This window comes from Lissotriton vulgaris, chromosome 5, assembly GCF_964263255.1.
Source record: "Lissotriton vulgaris chromosome 5, aLisVul1.2, whole genome shotgun sequence".
NCBI lineage: Eukaryota > Metazoa > Chordata > Amphibia > Caudata > Salamandridae > Lissotriton > Lissotriton vulgaris.
In genome coordinates this window covers 862,649,184-862,671,223 of record NC_141693.1, presented here as the reverse complement: position 1 = coordinate 862,671,223, position 22,040 = coordinate 862,649,184, and the positions used below count along the sequence as shown (strand labels likewise).

At 45.7% G+C, this 22,040-nt stretch overlaps 1 protein-coding gene across 1 annotated transcript in view; it reads right to left on the bottom strand.

The window, feature by feature from the left end:
- Window positions 1–21,662, bottom strand: part of ZCCHC24 (zinc finger CCHC-type containing 24) — a 212,508-nt gene extending 190,846 nt beyond the window's left edge. The window contains exon 1 of the mRNA XM_086922432.1: window positions 21,123–21,662. Coding sequence (XP_086778558.1) covers window positions 21,123–21,395 — 273 coding nt within the window. The 5' untranslated portion in view covers window positions 21,396–21,662. The remainder of the gene's footprint in view (window positions 1–21,122) is intronic.
- Between the last annotated feature and the right edge of the window lie 378 nt (window positions 21,663–22,040).

Genomic DNA, 22,040 nt, shown 5'->3' with positions numbered 1-22,040 from the left:
AATGAAAATCTCTGGACAACAATTTATTTTACGGGCCAGGATTAATGTATTTGTTTCTGAATTTGTACTGGAGAGTGCACCTGAAACAGAAAGTCCATGCTAGACACATCTAGCTTGAATTTCCCTATAGAACAAGGATGAATGATGCACAAAACTGACTGATCACAGCTGATGACATCATCAGCCTAGGGAATAAAGAAGCAAAGTTCTGAAATCCCTGAGTTAGACTTCGCAAACATGTACTCTACATAGAGAAATAAGTAACCCTTTGATGCACTGGAGTGGAGAAGAGTTTTAGATCGGGTGGTATGGTGGGTATTCAAGAAGGCTGGATCCAAATCAGATTTTCAAGATAATTGCAAAAGATTAGCCTATATACAAAGAATATGAATGGAACACTTTGTATAGTTTGTGGTTATCCTCAGAAAATGGGTTCTATACAAACTTCCATGATGTATGCCTAACACCCATAGGTCAGAACGGGGCAGATAATCAGGTAATCAGGGGTAATATCAAAGAAAATAGATACTGTGTCACTATTAACATTCAGAACTCATGACTAATGCAGTAATGACGCTGAGCATTTTTAAAAGTGCATAATATTTCTCACTGGGCTTCAAAATGAAATAAACAGTGCTGAAGAGATTGGAATTGAAGGGCTTTCTGTAATAAGAAATATTACACATCTACTGAAAGTCTCCTTTAATGTTTCTGCAGTAAATTTACAGAATTCCCTAAGTAACTTCATGGTATCCCTCAGACCACAATTAACATCAAAACATAACTTCACAAAGCTCTCATTGTTGCTTAGCAAAACACTCTTAAGATTACAATTGCTAACTTGGTGACTTAGGAAAGGTCACTTCCTTGCTTTGCCAAGCTCAGCTCATATCATATTTTATATTTAATATTTTAAGTTCACAGATCCTGTTTGGCTTGTATAGCTCAGGGGAGGAAATGATGGGTGGCGTTATCTGAAAACTACAATAGAAATGCAAAATGGTGTGGGAAAGTCAATCAGTGGGCAGGGGGAATATAGTGAAGATTTGTTGTTGTTGTATCATAAAGCCTTCCATATAAGAGGAAGAATCTCAGATGGAGAGCCAACTCATTCCAGAGCCTTGGGAAATTGAGAACACCTAGTTTTGTTGTTGGTCTCTTTTTCTTACTTTAAGGATTTAAGCCTTGTCATCTTCATAAATTTCCTCTTAGAACGTCACACTATGAAATGGTAGGGGCAAATTAAAATGCAGTGTGGTCAAACTTGTTTTTAGTATAAAGGGTTTTCTGAAAGGAAACCAAATAAGATTTGTCTGAATGCCCATCTATAGCTTAACTTTCATTTTGACTATTACTTCAAAAAACTTCTTTGACTACCATTACTACCTTAACTGACTGTTATACACACCAGTAAAAGAGCCCAGATTTGCTAGGACTGGATTTATAATGGCTTTAACTGTGATGCTGCTGATGGCCAGGTCCTCAAAGATGAAGCAAGTCTTATATAGGTAAAGGTGCAGTAAATCTGAAGTTCCGTTGGCAAAAATAGAACAATATTCCTGAAGGTAAATACCAGTTCCTGGTGCTTTTTCTCCTGGACAGGCAAATAACAGAACAAGAAGACTGGCAGAATGCTCGTCCCTTTCTCCATTTCAGTAGAGTGAAGAACAAGGAAGCAGAGGTTACAGAATGTTGTTGAGAGAATGGGAATTTAAAACCAAAATTTACCGCTTTTTAATGAAGAGCCAACTTTTGTCACATATATATATTTCAACTAGAGTATCTCTTCCATGGGGTTTCATTCGTTTTAAGACTTTTCCCCCAGACAAACGTATTTGACCGATATTCTTGTCAACTAATGTTTTCCCCTAATTTACCTACATCAGAATTTTTCCTAAGCCTCACAGCACCTTGAGTTACAGATCCTTACCTCAGGGGCAAGGAAAACAGAGTTGACTCCCATGGACACGATCCAGGCAAAAACCCAGGTGCTGGTTCTGGTGAAAGGAGAACAGATGAACACTATTCTATAATATACCATAGGCGAATTCCAAAGAGAAGTCAGGAATACCGACTTGGAACAACCACCTCATATTTCACCCCAAAAGCGAGATATAACTAAAGATGTGGCCTCAGACTACATAATAGTAAAATGCCAATTGGATTGGTTCATAGAATTGAACAGGATATTGCTTAAAAATGTTTGTATGCCTGGCTAAAAGTTTCACCAATAGGTGCTACCATTCTATCAAAGTATGTCTGCCTACTTGTATATCCTGTAGGGATATACATTCCTGAAGCATGTTCTTAAGTCGTCTACAAATGACCCAATCCAGAAGCCTCTAAGGACTTTGACTAGAGGTCAGTATACTGTGTATGTACTGATCACGCATACCATATGCATACTAATCACCTTTACTTTAAATTTGATATGTATGTAGAGGATATGACTGGTAAGGCCCTCTAACTCCTTCCATGTTATAATGGACACCCTTCCTGTGGTTAAGTAGTGAAATGGTTATATCATGATCAAAACAGGGAAGAAGTCTCAAAGGAGCACTGAGGGAACAGAGAAGTGAGTGGTGTAGCAGGACAGGCTGTTTGAATTGGCTTTGTCTCCAGTGCAATGGAGAAGAACAACTAACAACCAATGGTGGTCCAAAGTAGCTTGCAAACAGTTCAGTTTACCAAACTGGAAAGAGCAACAAGCAACAACACAGCAAATTTAGCTGCAGGCATCAATCAATATAGCGCAGAAAGAGTTAAGGTCAAAAGAACAAAATTGAAATTCTAAATTAAAGTCACTGCATATGCAGGACAAGAGCAATTTGAAGAAGCTTTATGTTACCCAAGTCTCAAAAGTGATTCTCTTATATTGGGCTGTTTGCGTGGGTGGCACAATCCAGTGCTGCAGCCCACCAACAGCATTTGATTCATAGGCCCTGGCACTAGCAGTGTACTTTAACAGGGGCTGACACATAAATCAAATAGGCCAATCATGGAAACACCAATCCAGAACACATATTATACAGGAGCCCCTGCACTTTTCCAATTGACAGCAGTGAGGAAAGTGCGCAGAATCATTACACCAGCAAAAACAGAGACAAAACGGGAGGTCAGAAAGCAAAAAGTCAGGGGAAACACGCCAATAGATGCCAAGTCTAACAGTCACACACACCATTTAGAGAAAGAATTGTTAGTCCATTTCTTCATTTGCCATAAGCTCCTCTGCCACAGATGCTTCGCCTTATGAATCTGACCATGAATAAGCCAACTTGAGGTTGCCCTATATGGCATACAAGAGCTAATTTTAAAAACTGTGATTGCACAAGCATGAACATGAAGTGGAAAGTTGTTAAGGCACACTCTCTAACAGCTGATTAGGCTCACATATCAACTTCAGTGGGAGAATCCATTCTGGTGGCAGACTGCACATACACAACTTAGTATCTGCCATGTTAAGTCATGACAGAGCTTGAAACGCCAAAGGAACACACATTTTCACTACAAGAGGTGTCACAGGTCAGCAAGGAACCCAGTGAATTCGAAAATAATAATCACACATGTCGGAATTCCCAATTTGAACGAGAAACTCGCCATTTTACGACAGACGTATTTATTTTAGTGGTCTCCAAATTAATTATTCCTCCATTCCAAATCTAGTTAATGATGAAATGAAATTCCCCACTATTTAATTTAAATATCCTTCTCATCCTTTCCCAAATGTTGGCCTAGACGAAATGTACCGATTATAGTTGTTATGGCTTAGAAAGAAAATTAAGCATGTTTTCCGGTATATAACACGTTTCTGTATGTGGGTCTAAAGAGTTGCAGCATTTTGGGGCAATGCATGACACCCTGACCTTTTAAAATAAAAATAAAAATACCCAAAGAACATCTAAAAATGAAATTGCTGTGGATTGGCAAGGTATAACTATTAATGTAATGTAATGCTAATGCACTTTGGCAAAGATGCGCCTGTCCAGGCAACACCCCATCTATCGTGGATAAGCGCTGACAGCCTCTCCTACCCCCACGCCACCCCCTAATTCCATACTCCCATGGCTCATGGAGGTCAGTTCACCAAAATGCCAGCAGTAGAGTAAGTGACATCACACACTTTTAACCCTTAATGACATCACATTGGTAACCTCTTGTCCCTTACACAGCCTTTTAGAAGCCTGCTAGCTGCTGCTGAATGGTTCGTGAAAAGGGCACAATGAGGAAACAACAGAAAGTAAACTGATCCCAAAAGCTTGGTTTATATTTATTTATTTATAAAGTTTTATATAGCGCGAACTTGATCCCGAAGGATATCAGAGTGCTTTACAATTTGAGGCAAAGGTAACAAATCAGAACATTAGTCTAACATTGGGAATCTAATGGGCATGTGGTGTGTGTTATCAGATGATATGGAGAGAGTATGTAGTGTGTGTTATCAGATGATGTGGAGAGGGCATGTGGTATGTCTAACTGATGTGGAGAGAGCATGAGGCGTGTGTTATCAGATGATGTGGAGAGAGCAAGTGGTATGTCTAACTGATGTGGAGAGAGCATGTGGCGTGTGTTATCAGATGATGTGGAGAGAGCATGTGGTATGTCTAACTGATGTGGAGAGAGCATGAGGCCTGTGTTATCAGATGATGTGGAGAGAGCAAGTGGTATGTCTAACTGATGTGGAGAGAGCATGTGGCGTGTGTTATCAGATGATGTGGAGAGAGCAAGTGGTATGTCTAACTGATGTGGAGAGAGCATGTGGCGTGTGTTATCAGATGATGTGGAGAGAGCAAGTGGTATGTCTAACTGATGTGGAGAGAGCATGTGGCGTGTGTTATCAGATGATGTGGAGAGAGCATGTGGTATGTCTAACTGATGTGGAGAGAGCATGAGGCCTGTGTTATCAGATGATGTGGAGAGAGCAAGTGGTATGTCTAACTGATGTGGAGAGAGCATGTGGCGTGTGTTATCAGATGATGTGGAGAGAGCATGTTGTGTGTAATCAGATAATGTGGAGAGAGCATGTGATGTGTCTAACTGATTTATTCCTTTCCTTTTGCTGCCTTTCAACTCTAGCTACCCGTAAATGACATTTGTAGGAAGATGGCTCTTTATATAGTGGACCAAAATGAGGTACACTGTGTAAAGAGTCCAGGCAAACCCCAATTGGCTCACAGAGGCACAGATGATAACCCAAATGCTCTCCTTTATTGTAGTGTGGGTGAGCAGGTAGGCTTATCAGAGGTTAGCGCTATATGTTTATCAGACACACAAAGGCAGTAAGTGAGACACACACTCAATAAAGCAATCCAACACCAATTTATAACACTAACACCTCTTTTTATTTGAATTTAGATACCAAGATCATCAGAATCAGGTAAGTACTTTTGAGTTATTAATTGTTATGTGTTTCAAACGTTGACAGTGCAATTTCTGGAGCTGTAGTTATCCTATGGGGGAAAAACATATACTGCAGTTGGGCACTTAGCAAAGACTTACAGGACCCTTCTATGGGACTTTAGGTGAAAATGGGGCAAGGTCCAAGGCCACACCAACCGGTCCACTCGCGGCTGTCTGGGGCATTCAGGTGTGGAAGTGAGTTACAGCGTCAGGTGCCTCAATCAATTCAATGGAGATGTGTCTGGTCAGACAGAGGCTGTGAGCAGGGACTGGGGGGGGGGGGGGGGGGGGGGCTAGACTGGGAAAACCCATAGGGGGACTCAAATTTTGAGATGCTTGGTCACATAGGGACATTTTTGGCCAACTTCTATTTGGGCTGTGGACCTCAGGGGCAATGGTGGCTTTTGGCGACGGGATGCGTGTTGGAGTCACTCACAGTTGGAGGGGGCCTGTAGAAAGAGCCTACAGGCGATGACTGGAAGTCTAGTCTAGGTAAACCCAAAAGTGGGTTCAGCCTTACAGGGTCTCAGGACCCTGTTGAAACGATCACCTCCCTCGGTCTCGGGCTTAGGGGGCGCCAGTGCAGAGATGCTTTGAGGTGGTGGCTGTCAGAGGCTCTCTCTCTTTGTCTTTGTTTCTGCTCAAGAGGGGCCACTCATGATGTGGTCTCACTGTCCTTGAAGTCCCTCAACATGCAGGTCAGTTTCCCTCGCTCGGCGTTGGTGTTCGGATTGGACACAACAAGCCTTGGCTGCTGCAAGGGGTCTGTTACCCCAGGTATTGGTACTGTACAGCTCCGGTCGACACTGGAGTCCCCGCACTTGAAGTGAGGATGGGTCTGACCTGTGGAAGCAAGTCTACCTTTGTCTAGACAGCTGCAGCATTGGTAGTCCCGGTAAGAGGCAGGTCAGTGAACTGGTCCTTTCTTCTTTTGGTGCTTGCAGCTGCGGGGAAGTAGCTCCTCTACTCGAGGGGAATTCTTTGGTGATTTCGGAAGCACTGGAAGCCCTCTAGGTTTCTTGGCATTTGTGCAGTGGCAGGAAAAGTCAGTTTCCCCACAAGAGTCAGGTGCAGCAGTCAGGCTGGCAGGGTTGGCACCAAGTCAGTCATGCTCCTCAGATATCGGGTCTGCAAACGTCAGTCCACTTTTTCTGGTCCACTGAATATTAAGTCCTGGCATCAGGGGTGCTACCTAAATACTGTATTTAGGGGTGTTACAGGAAGTTTCAGGTAGCAGCCAAAGCGCTACCAACCTTTAGGGGGACTACACCATCTATATGACCACTCCCTGTGGAAAGTGGGCATAACACCGACCCAGAGGACCCAATGCCACCCCAAAACCAAGATTTTCCTACTTGTGTTCACTTCAGGTAGCCCACCTTAGGGGTGGTACTAGCCTGAGGGTGAATACGCCTCCTGACTAGCTAATTTCCCCACCTGTCTTGGTGCCAAATGGGCCCTGGGCAGGGGGTGGCATTTCCTCAGTCTGAGGGAATCCCGGGTTGCATATCACAAGCGGTGAAAGCATTTGAAGCCTCCTGCTTTGATGTGCAGAATACTAGCCATCCTGCTTGGAGAGGTGACAACACTTCCTGTCAGAGCAGGCTTCATTTCCGAACTGAGAGAATGTGGGCTCTCACCTCCAGGGAGTGAGAAACATGTCTGTGGTGGCAGGCTGGACAGGACCAGCCAGTCAACAAACTAGAGGTTGGTAGGTTTACAGGTTTACAGGTTTACAGGGGTACATCTAAGGTATCCTCTGAGTGCATGTATTAACCCCTTTACCGTGGCGAAGAATCCGCCACAGTGTGGAGGTTTCCATGCACGCGGGGGGGGGGGGGATCCCGCGTCAGCCAACGTACGTGCGCAGCACTCCGAATGTAGTGTTCGCGACGGCCGTCGGCCAACGCCAGCACACAACGGGTTAATATATCCATCACTGGAATCAGTGTGGATTTATTAACAAAAGGCGTTTTTTACCAAACACGATAGGTTTCCGTGAAGCTATTATTTAGCTGGGAAACTCGTTTTGACCAGTGCCCAGGACATATCTTAAGATAGCCTCCCTGTTGACTTGTACTGTCAGTAATTGAACTATCCAGCACAGGGGCATATCTGCTCACGCAGATATGTCTTCATAGGCAATGTAGCGCATCCTGCTGCAAGGCCTGATGTAGGGGTGACTTACAAATATTACATGCAGTGTTACAGGACATGGCACGCAGGGTGTGCCATGTCGTGTTTTCACTTTCTAGAGCACCTTGTCACACAGCCTGCAGTGGCAGTCTGCATGGGTTTGGTGCTGGGTCCCTTAGAGTGGCACAATATTTGCTGCAGCTCTTAGGGACCCTTTTTAGAACCCTTTCCCTACGTGCTAGAGGTACCACTTACTAGGGCCTTTCAGAGGTGCTAAAGGCCTGGTCAATTGGTGTTCAATTGACCCGTCAGCCTGTTTTAGGGAAAGGACCCAGGCACTGGGGACCTGGCTAGCAGGAGCCCAGTGCACTTCAGTCAAGTCTGCATCAAACACCAGGCAAAAAGTGTGGGGGGTGACTACTGCATCAAAAACCCAGTTTCTTACAACATCCAAGCCTGGAACACTGGCAGGTGATAATCAATTGTTCACTTCTTGCTCTTGGACTACTCTTGTTGTCTACCCTATTACCATATACAGAGGTTCAGAACTACAACTGACACACAACTCCATGAGGTGGCCAAATACCCTTGGGATGGAAGAAGTGAAGCGTAGGAGAAGGGGATGCCGGCAATACAACCCATTTCCCATAGTGCTGTGGAGTTATAGGGCCTCTAGGAGCATAACGTTTTCTGATTTGAACGGAAACTAGGCTTGTGGGTGGAGACAGGTCGTGGATGGGTGAAAGATAAGTCTAGTCAGGGCCATTCACAAGGATTGGCAGCTGCCACCTGTGACCTACCTTTAGGTCACATTTGCCATCCGTCACCAGTAGTAATACAAACCAGGAAGAGCGTGGGGTGGGCTCTGCTGGAAAGAAACACCCTTGGATGGGACAGAACTGAATTAAAATGAAGACATTAATAGTGAAAATGCCCAGGAAGAGAAATAATCCTTCATGAATTTGCAACATCTTCTCTGAGCAGCAAATGTACTGATGGAGGTGTGGGCAACAAATGTACCGAATTTCAAAAAGCCTTCATTTGACAAAGGGGAGCTGTAGTGGAACAACTCAGGGACCAACTATGGACTTGAAATACATGTATGGATGCCATACACCCACGACACATTTGTGACCTTTTTTTTTAAAAAGTGTTAAAGCAAAGAAACAGTGGTTTGTGTCTTACAAGTGAATTATATTCCCATTATTTTGCTTAATAAAATAAATCTGCAAATTACAGATTCAGACAAAATTAAATCAAGGCATTTTATGTGAAATAGAAAAAATGCAAAAAGGGTACGTGTCTAATGGCCAACAAAGACACCTTAGGCTTCTGAGTGCATCTGAAAACCACTCAGCCTATTGGCTGTGGGCTTTATCATCGCCCCACCAGAATACCTCAATATCAGCAAAGAGATAGGTGTTACATATAAAAAAAATAAGCAGCTATTATTTTGGGTGCTATGTTGCTCTTGAAAATGCTTTAAAGTGGGAGTAAATGCGCATAATATGGATTTTATCAGTTCAGTTTGCAACACTTGACAACCCGAGCCTTTCCTGCTCCATTGGCGAACAGCAGATATCTCAACCTTTGCTTCCTTAAACGTACAATGGGCCTTTGGGCCACAAACAGCTGTATACCTCAAACAGCTGCTTATCTGAAAGGGCCATTGTGGAGGAAGCCGTCTGGAGGCAGCCATCTTGGTTAGCTTGTGAGGGAGCTCTGTGGTTCTCGAGGTTAGCATGCCAGTCACATCCTCGTGCTACGGACGCGCAGAATGCCAACTTTTGCTTGCAAGAACTGCTCTTCAAATCTCGACAGCACACAGTGACTTCATTCAGGAAGAGCAACGGTAACGCCGAAAGTGTACCGGAAAGACGCCTTCGAGGCAGTAACCAAACAAAAATAAAAAAAACACCACACACACATCACATAGTCCTCAAATCTAATCTTGTTCTGGCGACGCGGCACAGCATACCTTTCGAGTTAAAATATGTGTTAATTATTTCCAGGCTGAAGTGCAAAATCACTTTTGGCTAGGCTTTTGCAGGCCACATACTAATCACTCCGTGCACATCATTTTCGTTTCGTGTGATGTAGCACTATAACTAGTGCACAAAAACAAATGCAACTGACTTTAGATTTCTTACTTCCGTCTCTCGGTTTTGACCAATTTAAAAGAAGAAAAAAATCACTTTGGCGGTGACTTAATTCCTTCAAGGCAGAAGCACTATAAAGTAGTGCATGTGAGCAGCACTAGTTATAACTGGTGAAGAAAGGCGCTTTAAAAGCACCCATTTTGTGTTAAAATGGAGAAAAGTTTCCATCTGAAGCATTTGCCGCACTTTTCCCACTGCCTCATTTCTATAGCTAGTCATGGATTGGCAAGGCCAGTAGACCTGGCCTGTTGGTGAAAGTGCCTCTTCATAGACTGTTGAATAAGTATGTGGTATTGTAGATAGAAGAGTCAGTAAATGCAAGAACGAGTCAGTGGGTGGAGAAATGGATGCATGGGTGCAAGGACGAGTGACCAAGTGCATGGTGGGAGTATCCTTCCATCCTCCCCATTGAATTATTCTTGCATCCGCCCTTCCACAATACAGTACGCACTACCAAACAATGAAGAGACACTTTCAGTTTAAACCAGAGTTTTTGGGTTTGGCAATTCTTGCTATGTCATCTGTGGACTATGGGAACAAAGAATTTTACAGCACTGCAGCTACACTTTATGGAAACTCCTTGTCGAGCTCAGTTTATGTTTAGAAAATAGTTACAAGGATGGACAGCTTTTGTAGAAGGGCTGAATCAAGTAGCAGTAAAAAGGGAAAGTCTGAAGCTTCAAGAATCTGTAAATAATCCATTGTGTTGTGCCTGCCGCATTTACATGATTCCCATGCTCGAGTTAGAACACAGACCCTGCAGACAAAAGTCCTCTGCAGAGAGAAGTTTCTAGCAGCTATTTTGTTGTGTTGTGTTGTGTTAAGGAGTTTGAAAATCGTGGCAAACACCCAGCTGGTGTCCTAAGTGAAATAAGGGGAAGGTAACCACATAGCAGAGTGAATAGGATGCGCGAAAGCTACTGAAAGAGACATGTCTTGAGATTCTCCCTGAAGGTAGTAGGACAGGAAGTGGATTTCAGGGACACCAGAAGGAAGTACCAGAGTATGGATTCAAGATATGTGAGGAAACGACTACCAATGCATGCCTTCCTGACATGGGTCAGCAAGGGGTGGAAGGGTCTGGGAGATGTCAATGATGAGGGATTTTTTTGTGGGGTTTTTAGTGGAATATTCTGTAATGCTCATATAAATCCAGCATAGAAAGGGGATTGGAGTCTCTGTCACAAGTGTCCCTTTGATTGTTATTCCCCACCATAAAAACCTCACTTACCACTAAAAGAACATAACAAGCATTAGCAAAGCCAATCGCTCTGGCTTTAATGTGATCATGCTTGTAGCATTAGCGCATTAGTATTAAAACACACAAAATAGAGCCACGAGGAGTGGATAGAAAGGGTTATATTTGTATAGTAGTACCTCATGAAGTTCAAAGGAAACACTTCCGTGGAAGTGGAAGGACACATCAAAGCAGCCAATAGCATTACGTAAAAGATGAATACTACGATTTGCTGAACCAAGACGTTTTTGACAAAATCTTGCACCAATGTTTGAAAGAGGAAGGTAAAAGAAAACCAATAGTTGAAAGCGGTGGGCCCAAAGCCCACTCTATGTTTATTGTTAGCAATGTGTCTGTTGGACAGTCGTTTCGGTCAAACCCAGACCTAATGAAAATCCATGCGAAATGCAGGAGACAGATCAAACCAAGGCCTGTGCACAGGGCCATCAAACAATCTTCCTTTCATAGCATCTGGATTTTGAAACAATAGCTCATTAAACTTAGGGGCTTAGGGATCCTAGGACTCAGAACTTGCAGCAGTGCCTCTAAGCACTCCAAGCCTTTTATACACCACCGAAAGGCCTAGACATGTGCTGCTACTCGCCAGCTGGCACCGAGCACCAAACAAACAGTAAGCCGAGCCCAACGAGGATGGAAAAGATGTACAAACACACCATCAACAAATTAAAATACCACAGAAAATGGTGAGTCTGGCCAACTCGCAAACAAAACCCTGGGTTCGGCATCGGAGGGGCATGGCAGCCTTGCCAAGCCCTAGAAACCCAGCCCAAATACCAATAGGGAATTACCACAAAACACTCAAATATGTGAAAGAGAACACAACACAACATGACATGGTGAAGACTCAGCCGCCAAGACAGCACCAGATGAAGTGAAGTTGCTCCCATAACCAATTGCACAAAACCATTGATTTGCCTCCATAAAACCACAAAGAATCAGCCATTGAACAACCACTACAGAGGACCATGATACACATTCCTTAGTTTCTGAGGCTCCTAGATACAAAACTTGCACAAAGGAGCATGAAACATCCTAAGTGAAGTTCTACCTATGCAGACCACGACAAAACTTAGCCGCCTCTGTTTTCGCCCTTGGTTGCTATTTTGGAACCCATGAGGTCACAGTTAAAATTGCTGCACAGACACATATCAGTCATAGCTCAAGTTTAGCCTGCCATGTTCCATGCAGAATCACACAAATATATATATTTTTAAAACTATTCTAATTTACGCCAGATACAAAAAAGGCAGTGCTTGTATCGGATAGGAGACAATACCAGAACTGTGGAGGGAAGTTGGTAATCTGAGGCCCCCCACTTGGAACAATGGAGACTAAAAAGCGGGTGCCTTTGTACACCCACAACCGTTAAAATAACAATTCAATTTCAAGTTTGTGTTCACAGGAGGATCCATAACGCGGGTAGACCTTGGATTTCTATTTGAACCTGTCTAGGCGGTACAGAGACGGGCACAGCTGCTAAGTGACCCCATGTCATGATCATGGCTTCAGCCCACAATGCCTTAAATGGGCCACCCTTTGTAGAGAAATAAAAAACGGTTCTCTTAGCCCAGACCTGCATTTCTAACGAAGAGCATTCTGGAATGTTGATGGTTTGAGGATGTCAGCCTGGCTTTTTAGATCTACGGTGGCATAATTGCCGGATGGCCTCTTAAAAAAAAAAGCGCTTGATCGAGGAAACCTGAAAGCCAGTGCTTGTTTGTAAACAAACAAGGATACGCCACAGTCTTCAGCATTCATAGCCCTGTTGACAAAAAATAGTCAGACTAAGGTGTCTAGCTAGCTCTATATAAGACTCTTAAATAAATAAATAATAAACTGGTGCCATTGGCCGTGTGCAGTAGGCAGCCAATGCATGAGTATTTTTTTCCCAGAGTGCAATGTGAGAGGTTTTAGCTAGTAGCGTGGCTGTGTTCAGCAAGCAGGAGACTGGTAAAAAAGGCTCAGTGGCTGCAGCCGAGACCTACCTGTTCATTTCCTACTCAAAGGTTTGCATCCGGCCTTTCATTCTTCTAAGGTGGATGCAAATACTTAAAGTTGGATATGATTATTAATTAACAATAGGCCTAAAATGTGGGCATTACCTACTGATGCTCGCCTGCATTCTAAACCTTCCTGAGTTCAGTGCCAGGAAGTGGGGACATTATGTGCATGTGTGGGGTGTGAGACTGGAGGGATGGACGCCCACACACTGATTATCTACACAATGGAAACCAGAAAGAGCTATTCCGCAGCAACTGTATCAAGTGGTCATAGGTCACGCTGGTGACCTTGAAAGAGGCCGCAATCTCAATTGTGTAAGCAGCTAGGAAACAACAGAGCTAAACATGTGTAACATTTAAATGTCCAAAATAAATACTATCAGACATGAGCCAGGATAGATTTTTACAGCATACATATCAAGTGGCCTACATCACGCTGGTGACTTTTCGCATTTTGAATTTTCAGTCAACAGTACCAAGCATGCCCTCACTTGTAGTATTTGCATTTTAAATTACACATTGACGTGTAAAGAGATCCCATCATTCCTTGTGTTTTGGTAAAAATAAAAAAAAACGAGGACTAACGGGCGAACACATCTACACACTGAAGCGAGACACCTTCTGTGCCACAAATGTTATGTTATTAATAAGATACTGTTTGTATCTTTCGCATGGTGTTGCGATACAATATGGCCAAGTTCGATTTAAGGTTATTTTATACTTGAATATATTAACACACGTGCTTCAAACTCCTTCCAAAATATGTACCCTGGTCAGTGTTGGCTTGTGGCTGAGAAATAAAACTTGGTGAATACATTTTACACTAAAGTTACTAGACATGACCCTACGCGTAGCTCTACTCCTAGCCTTTCAACAACTTCATGAATTGCGGCAGCGGTTGGTCAGGGTTGTAATTCTGATTATTCTGAATGACACCAGTGTGGCTAAACAAACCGAATACAATGTTATGGTGAATCCTTGGACTGGAACGTTGCGACCATGATGACATGGAGTCATCGGGTCAACTTATTTTACCCTGACACGCACACACTGTTAGCAGATAAGGCCTGTTGGCTCGTTGCAGCTTACCCAGTGCCCACTGCCCTGCCAGCTGAAGCACCCAGGATCCTGCTCAGCCTCCAACTCAGTCTTTGCAGACTTCTATTCCTTTTCCTCTCACAGACCACTAAGTTCTGATGAACATAATTGGATGCTCCTACTCCAAATGTTGCCCCAATTTTCGAGAGCCTTTCCTCCAACCCGCATCTTCTCATGTTATCTGTCTGCTACCACATATATCGCTTCTGGCCTAGTTTTCCGGCTACTTTTGTTTTTTCTTTGCTATCTAGCACTTGTCTTGAAATCATCAAAACACACAACTAACCCACTCAGATGCAGAAAAAAGTAAAGAACGAAAATTGATTAAATTAAAAAAAAAGTTCAATTCTTAATGTTGGGAAACAGGTGACATAGGTAAGTTGGGGGGGGGTGTTGCATAGATGAGAAGGTTTTGTTGGCCATTCAATGACCAAAGAGCTGTTGAGTGTAATATACCCTTTAAAAGGAGCGTGCATTCAACAGCTGGCCAATGTTCCACAGGCTTCTCCTGAGGTCATTATCCCAACCTTGCGCGCAGTATAATAGCCAGCATTTACCGGATAGGAGAGACGGTCACCCCCTCAAACCACAACTGGTTTACGTACAGTTAATAATAAATAAAAGAGCAAGCAACATCAAGAATCCTCTGAGAACTCTTATCTACACATATTCAGATGCAAGTTATTATCAGGGGATTTTCTTTACTTTACTTTTGCCCATGTTCTTATGACGAAACCAACTAATAATGCAGCCCATGCGGTCATTTGATACACTATACAATTCCTCAATAATGTTCCCTCTTAGCCAGATAGCAAAGTCCACAGAGGGATTTCCTTCTGTGGCACGTTTCGCCTGTGGAGATCCACTTGTTGCGGTACCTGACAGAGGTGAGGCGGGGTTATCATAAGCTCTGAAGGAAGGAGGCATCAACCTGTGGGAGAAGGCGCTCTCTCCAGGCTGTGCTAGGGGGCCTATACGTGCATGTGGATGGGAGAGTGCTCCACAAAGAGAAAGGGAAGGTGCTATCTAGAAGCAGGATGAGAAGGTGGTCAACAAAGGCAGGGGAAGATGATCTGTACGTGTTCTGTGCACACCGAGACCTTGTACCTGATCACAAACAACTTGCTATGAGACCTCCATGCTTTCATAATTCTTCATGAAGTGGAGGTGGGATAACCAGGGCCGTCTTACCAGCATTATAGGCCCCCAGCCAAAGCAGTCCACTGGGCCATGCCTACACAACCACTCAGAGGAATGAGAATGTTGCATAGGTTATCATGGGGCCCCTATGATTGTGGGGCCCCTGGGCAACTGCCCAGAGTGCCCACGCGTTACGACGCCACTGGGGCTAACCGAACAATTGCACCAATCGGTGACACCCAAGGCACCAGTCTCCAAAACTCTTTTACACATCATGAAATCATGGATTGACATAGATGGAAGCCTTCTCCAATGGTCGGCATGATTCTGTGCGCGAAATGTAAACATAATACTGTAGCCAAAATTCTTCAATATAGCCATTGAGCGCCAATGTGAGCAAATAAGAGCTATACAACTTGACATCCACCAATAAGCTGAGGATAAGCAGCTTTGCCTCAAGGTGACAGCTCACTCATCACCTAGGTAAACTAAAGAGCTGGCTGGACCGTTACCTGTAAGAGGCTGAAAAAGTCAGAATTCCTACTATTGCCTCATCCTCATCAAACGTACCCATTTAGAAGTGGATGTCTTCTCTTAATGACCTACTACTCGTTCCAAACCTAGTCACTTTCACAAAATCGTTAGGTCTTGTGCTTGGTATCAAAATCACACAAAAGGGCACACAAACCCAGCTCCATTGAGGAATATAAAGTAATACATCACAGTCTCTGACCTGCACTCAGTTGTTTAGAACCCCCTAATGTGTAGGCTGAATTGGGCAAAGCCCTTATAGGCCACACAAAGGCATGTTTGGCACCCCTGAGCAGCTCTCCCATTTCCAAGAACCCCTCCTTCTGATAACACCGTTGCAGCTCTAATCTCAGTGCATTGGTTCCAGAAGAATGCCACATTTTCTAGCTGATCTGACTAATCACCACTGAACTCCACTTAAGCTCGCCCAACCCCTGGCTGACTAGCTCACCGCAGCAAAAGTAACCTGCACCAAGCGATCCCTAAACTCAAGAAGCAACAAACCTTGACCCGATCCCGTTTTGGCAGTTTCATAAACATATGGGAACTTGCTCCCCCCGCGATACACCTCTTTCCTTACCACATTCTGTAGAGCGCTCAAGATTGGACTCGCCAAGAAACATCTAACTCCGAAGACTTAGATGCTCATTACTACTGAACACTGCTGTAAATTTGGTCCAGTAATTGCAAAACCACAATATGCTTTGCGGTGATGTGGTAATTAGTAGATGTACAATTACTGAACCTTTATGACTTTCGGACCTCACAATGTGGGATAATGCGCTAACAGTGCAAACTTTCTTCGGCTCCAAGGCTGAGCAAAATCCAAATTTCCGCTCTTTGCTAGCTTGAGCTTAGTTAGAGTTTACGTGCCGAAAATCATGTGAACAAAAACTAAAACCCCACATTTGTACACAACTTATAATTCCGAAGAAGGGTTACAGGCCTACTTGAAATGAGGGCCTTAATCTTAAACCATTTCATCCGCAATCAGGAAACCTCAAGAAAGACAACTATAGATTGGCCCGCAATGAACCTCTACTTAGCAACCCCTGTCTCTCTGCTGCCTCTTCCGATACATCTCCACACCATCTTCTGAGAACAATTGAGGGGGCCTTTTTTTTATAACATCAGCATAGTCTGCCCTGCCTCACTCTTTCAGCTATGAGTATCGCTTATCGCTTCACTAGTGTCTCCATTGTGTGCTTTTCTGCACTCTGCAACTCATGGAGAACAGTGTAACTGCTGGCATCCCCAACCCTTTGTTTACTTTCTTCTCACCACACTCTGCTTCAAATACTATTTCCAAGGCTTTGGGGTTGACTGCCAGCTTTACCCTATTTCCCTTTACCCTTGAACTCACCACATACACCTCTTCTGCCGAAGGCCTGGGCCTGCTGCTATGCCCCTTACTTACTGCTAAAACAACAGTTGATGGACAGAATGCAGAACTATGTCATACATACATCCCAGTACAGAGATCTGGGCCTAAATCCATCGTTTTTTGCACTCCACACCACTCCAGTTCAGATATGGCCATATGCAAATCAGCCGTGACCCTGTGCCTTATGGGAACAGTCCAGCCCGAACTGCCAAGCCATGTCTTTCCTCGAGCGGAATCAAGCATCCTAGGACAGGTTTCTGGCTATCAGCCGTCTTCAGCCAGGATAGCTTGACTTGGCAGCTCGGGCTGGACTGTTCCCATGAGGCACTGGGTCAAGGCTGATTTGCATATGGCCATGTCTGAACTGGGGGGGTGTGGTGAGCAAAAAAATGACGGATTTAGGCCCAGATCGCTGTACTGGGGTGAATGTATGACATTGTTCTGCATTCTGTCCATCAACTGTTGTTTTTGCATTTGTCACCCCGAGTGGGACGGGTATGCTCAGACGTGAGTCCCAAGACGGCTGATAGCCAGAAACCGGTCCTAGGATGCTTGATTCTGGTTGTTGTTGGTAGCAACAAAACTAAAGTTTTGTTGCTATCATATTCTAATAGTTTTTTTTATTGTGAATATATATATATATATGGCCAACTATTCAGCATTTACTGTTCAGCAACTCAATGCCTATTTGGGCCTGGTTGACGGTAGGAAAACAAAACTGCAAAAAATAACTAAATTAAAAAGAATAGGGATGGTCTGGGCAAGGGTTCTTACAAGTGCGGGGGGAGGGGGTGTAGGAAGGATGAAAGTATTGAATGGCGGCTTCCATTAAGGTGGGGAGGTTCTGTGTCTCAATAGTGAACCAAGGTGGTGGTGCGGAGGTTTCAGTGTCTCAGTGGTAAGAAGGCACTGCACTTGGGGCATATTTAGAAGCCCTCATTGCCACCAGAGCGTCACTTTATGTGACGCTCTGGTGGAACAGCGCCATTTTCCATATTTACAAGGTGGCGCAAAGCCACCTGTGTGGTCTGGATGCCACCTTGTTAAGAAGCCCCTTTCTACCGCAGTCTGCTGCATCAAAGAGGTGTGCAGTGGGTTTTGCTTTGGGCGTTCCACAGCAACACCCATTGCTTTTTGATGCTGCCCCTGATTTCCAGGGCTGAGATAGCGCCAAAAATGAGTGCCATGGTATACCAGGCGTTCGAATGGCGATACGAAGAGAAATGTGCTGCATTCTGAAGTACACATAGAAAGTGCAAAATTGCCATTATTGAATGTTGATGTGCAGGAAGGAGTCCCTTCCTGCACATAACCAATCGTCTCTACAGGGCAGGCACACTTGAAACATGATTCAGAAAAGGGGGTGGTGATGAACAGAGTGTCTGAATTAAGCAGACCACTCTTACCCAGTCCAAAGATCAGGGCTTGATCCATCACCATTATTTATCTCACTGCACCATCCCAGCTCAGAACCTGGCTATATGCAATTCAGTCTGTCCCTGGCCCAGTGCATCATGGGAACAGGGCAGGTAGCTTGTTTCCTTCCCAGTATAAGAATTGGCTTGGTAGTTTGGTCTGCCCTGTTCCCATGATGCACTGGGCCAGGGTCAGACTAATTTGCATATAGCCAAGTTCTGAGCTGGGATGGTGCAGTGAGCTAAAAAAACGGTGATGCATCAAGCCCTGATCTTTGGACTGGGTTAGAGTGGTCTGCTTAATTCAGACACTCTGTTCATCACCACCCCCTTTTCTGAATCACACTTGAAACATGGCGGCACGGTGCCTGCGCTGACACTAGCCAGTTTTTTTTGCACTAGGGGAAACACAGGGGTGCACAGTATTCTTGTGAATACGGTACATCCCTGCGCTTTGAAAATGTCAGAGCGCGGCGCTACCGAATTTGGCGCAGCAACGCATTCCGAAGTTTTATTGTAAATATGCCCCTTGGTTTTGGAAAAGGGGACCACACTTATTAAGGGGCAACAGACGTCCCTTTAGCTGAGAGAAAGATGGGTTTCAGAAGAGAAATTGCTTCAAGTGGTCTTCAGGCATGCAGTTTTTTGCAAAAAATGTAACGTGGGGCCACGAGTTGTCTAATAGAATGCTACAAGATGAAAGAGGGAATCTCACAAACTAGGGAAAGCGGTTTTGGGCGATCTCCCAAGTAAAACGGAGAAATTCGTTTTTCCTATGCTGACACTAACATCCCCCCTCTGAGGGAGAGACCCTGGCTGGAGCGTGCAGTGACTCTCACATGGCACGTGATCAGGGTGAGGGTCACAGCATGGGCATAGGGCTTCCAGTCACACTACCCTGATACCCCCAATTCCAGGATGCACATGTCGATCTCGAAAGTGTTTTCTTACTTGTCAGCTTTCCCTGATAAGTTTCACAGGCGGGGGGCTCGCCAGAAAGAGCACTAAAGACCCCTCTACTAGTTTTCACACTTTGGGGTGGGGGAGGGACCGCATTATACTGCGACACTGTCACTGCATACAAATTCTGCGCCCGCCCCCATCTCTCCCTCCACCCAAATTCAGCACCCAAGGACATTATCCACGGCGTTTGTGTCGCTTTGAAATGGGAATGTTTCTCCTTTCTGTTTTTAAGCAGATAAGTTACCAAGTTGTAGTACACACACAGAGTACAAACTTGAAACATTTTAGGTGGTTCATTCAAAGGGAAAATCCCGAGCTGGGGGGCTGCCAATTTCAAGACTTTCAATCAGTGTCGCTGAAATAGCTGCACTGTTGAAAGGCGACACCAGGTTGGAGGAGTCGCCTGGCTCTGGAGAAGCAGGGAACGTACACAAGTCCCCTAGAGATCAGTTTTCATTCTTAGAAAGAACTTCCATTATGCATAACAGTTTTTATTAAAGTCTTTCTTCAGAACTGAAGCCTGGCGGGGTGGGGGGGGGGGGGGGGGGGGGGGGGGAGAGGGGGCTTGGAAGTGCGGGGTCCGTGGAACGCCGATGGAAGTGCCTAGAGTGCCTGGAAACAAGTGAAACCCCTCGCGGCGCCTTTTGCAGCCAAGAAAACAAAAGGCCTCAATCTCTGACAATTCATTTTTTTTCCCGGAGACGTCTTCAGCAGCCCTTCTCAGCTGCGGCGCTGTACTTTTAAGGGAAAACGTAGCAGCACCATCACACAGCAAGCTGCTGCGCTGCCAATAAGGAGCGCTCCTGCACCGGGCCGGGCAGCCAGAGTGCCAGCACTTCTCAGCAGGACGTCTGCACTTTTAAAGAGGCAGTGCCAGGAACTCTCAGCAGGGATGCGGTACATTTCACAGGAAAGTACAGGCGCTGCTGTCACTGCAGAGGTCGCGCGATGTCTAATCTACAAAACAGGCGGAGTCCGATTCAGTCCCAGGGCTGGTAAATCTCAGGCAGCGCAGCGACACCCCCGACTACCGCCTGCCCTGCACTGGGGCAGCAGTCTCCGGAAAGTATCACAGAAAAGCTTCGCACCCCCCTCCACTCAGAAATGCGCACCAAACACCACCAATCCCGTGTCTCAGACATCATGGCGGCGCAGCGCTCGCTGACAGTCCGAAAGTTTCCCTGGACACGCCTGCGCTACTCCCACCAAAGACAGACAGACAGACAGACAGACAGACAGACAAATAGAGAAAGACAAAAACAGTTCGCTGCGACACCCAAGCATCCTGACCCTCCACGACACACACACAGGACAGAGAGTATTTGTGATTGTGAGTCGTGCTCCACAGCCCCTGGCAGGAGTGCTTTGCAGGCAGGGAAAAGTTTGGAAAGAATCATCTTTTCGGACACACACTGATATGGGAAAGCCGGAAAAGAGGTGGGGGTGAGGGGGGACAAGAGGACAGGGAAAGGGGCCCAACCAAGGAAGAGATAGGCAAGAGAGACAGGAGAAACCAGAGGACATCGTTAAACAGAAGGGAAGGGCAGTGGGCAGAGCAGGGGAACGGGGCACACGCAGTAGGCACGAGAGGGCACAGAAGGGAATGTGGGGGCGGGGGGGGGGGGGTGTTCGGAGACCCACCTCACTCCTCTGGAGCTGCAGGAAGCTGCTGAGGTAGCTGGAGCTGAGAGACGGGCCCAGGTCTTGGCTACTCTTGCTGCTGCTGTAGCTGCCCAGGTCCTGGTGCTGGGGGGAGCCCGGGGAGGGCCTGAAGGCGTCGAAGGCGCTCCCCTGCTGGTGCTGCTGCTGGTGCTGCTGCTGGTGGGAGTCCTGCAGGGACAGGTAGACCCAGTTCAGGAGCTGGGCCGGCTGGTAGACGGAGGCGCTGCTGTCTATGGCTGACAGCAGGCTCATCTTGACGCACAATCAGGCTGGCCACAAGTGAACCCCCTTCCCACCCCCTGGACCCTCAGTCCGCTTCAGCTTGCCCCCCCCTTGTTGTGGCGCCCGTTCGCCCGCTCTCTAGCCCCCAGACTCCCCTCTTTCGGTGTCTCCGGGCCTCCCCCCCGCGGTGTCACGGAGCTCCGGGAGCGCACAAACTGAATTGGCTCAGGACAGACATAGCTGCAAAGTTCTGCTCCGAAACTCTTCTGGGGCCGCTGCCTCCCCCTGGCCCCCCCTTCTCTTGGAGCCTGCAGATCCGCTATCTGCCTTCATTCCCAAAGCCACCCTCCCTCCCTCTGATTGGTCGCCTCATCTGCATATGTAGCAGAGGGTTGGATCCATGGAGGCCTAGAACGCCCCTCCGCCCCTTCTGCCACATTCCAGCGCAGCTGCTCGGGGAGTTTCTCAGAATGAATGCGTTTTCTGAGCCATTTCGGAAGAGGAGAACAGTTCTTGAGACTGAAAGTTGGAGGTGGGCGAGCCACTGAAAGCTCAAGCCAGCGGTTTAGATCTGGCTCAGCTCGAGCTTTTAAAACAATGGAGCCCCCCCCCCCCCCCCAAATGAACATTCATGTGGGGGCGATGTGGCCTAGACACTACAGCTGCCTCCTATGT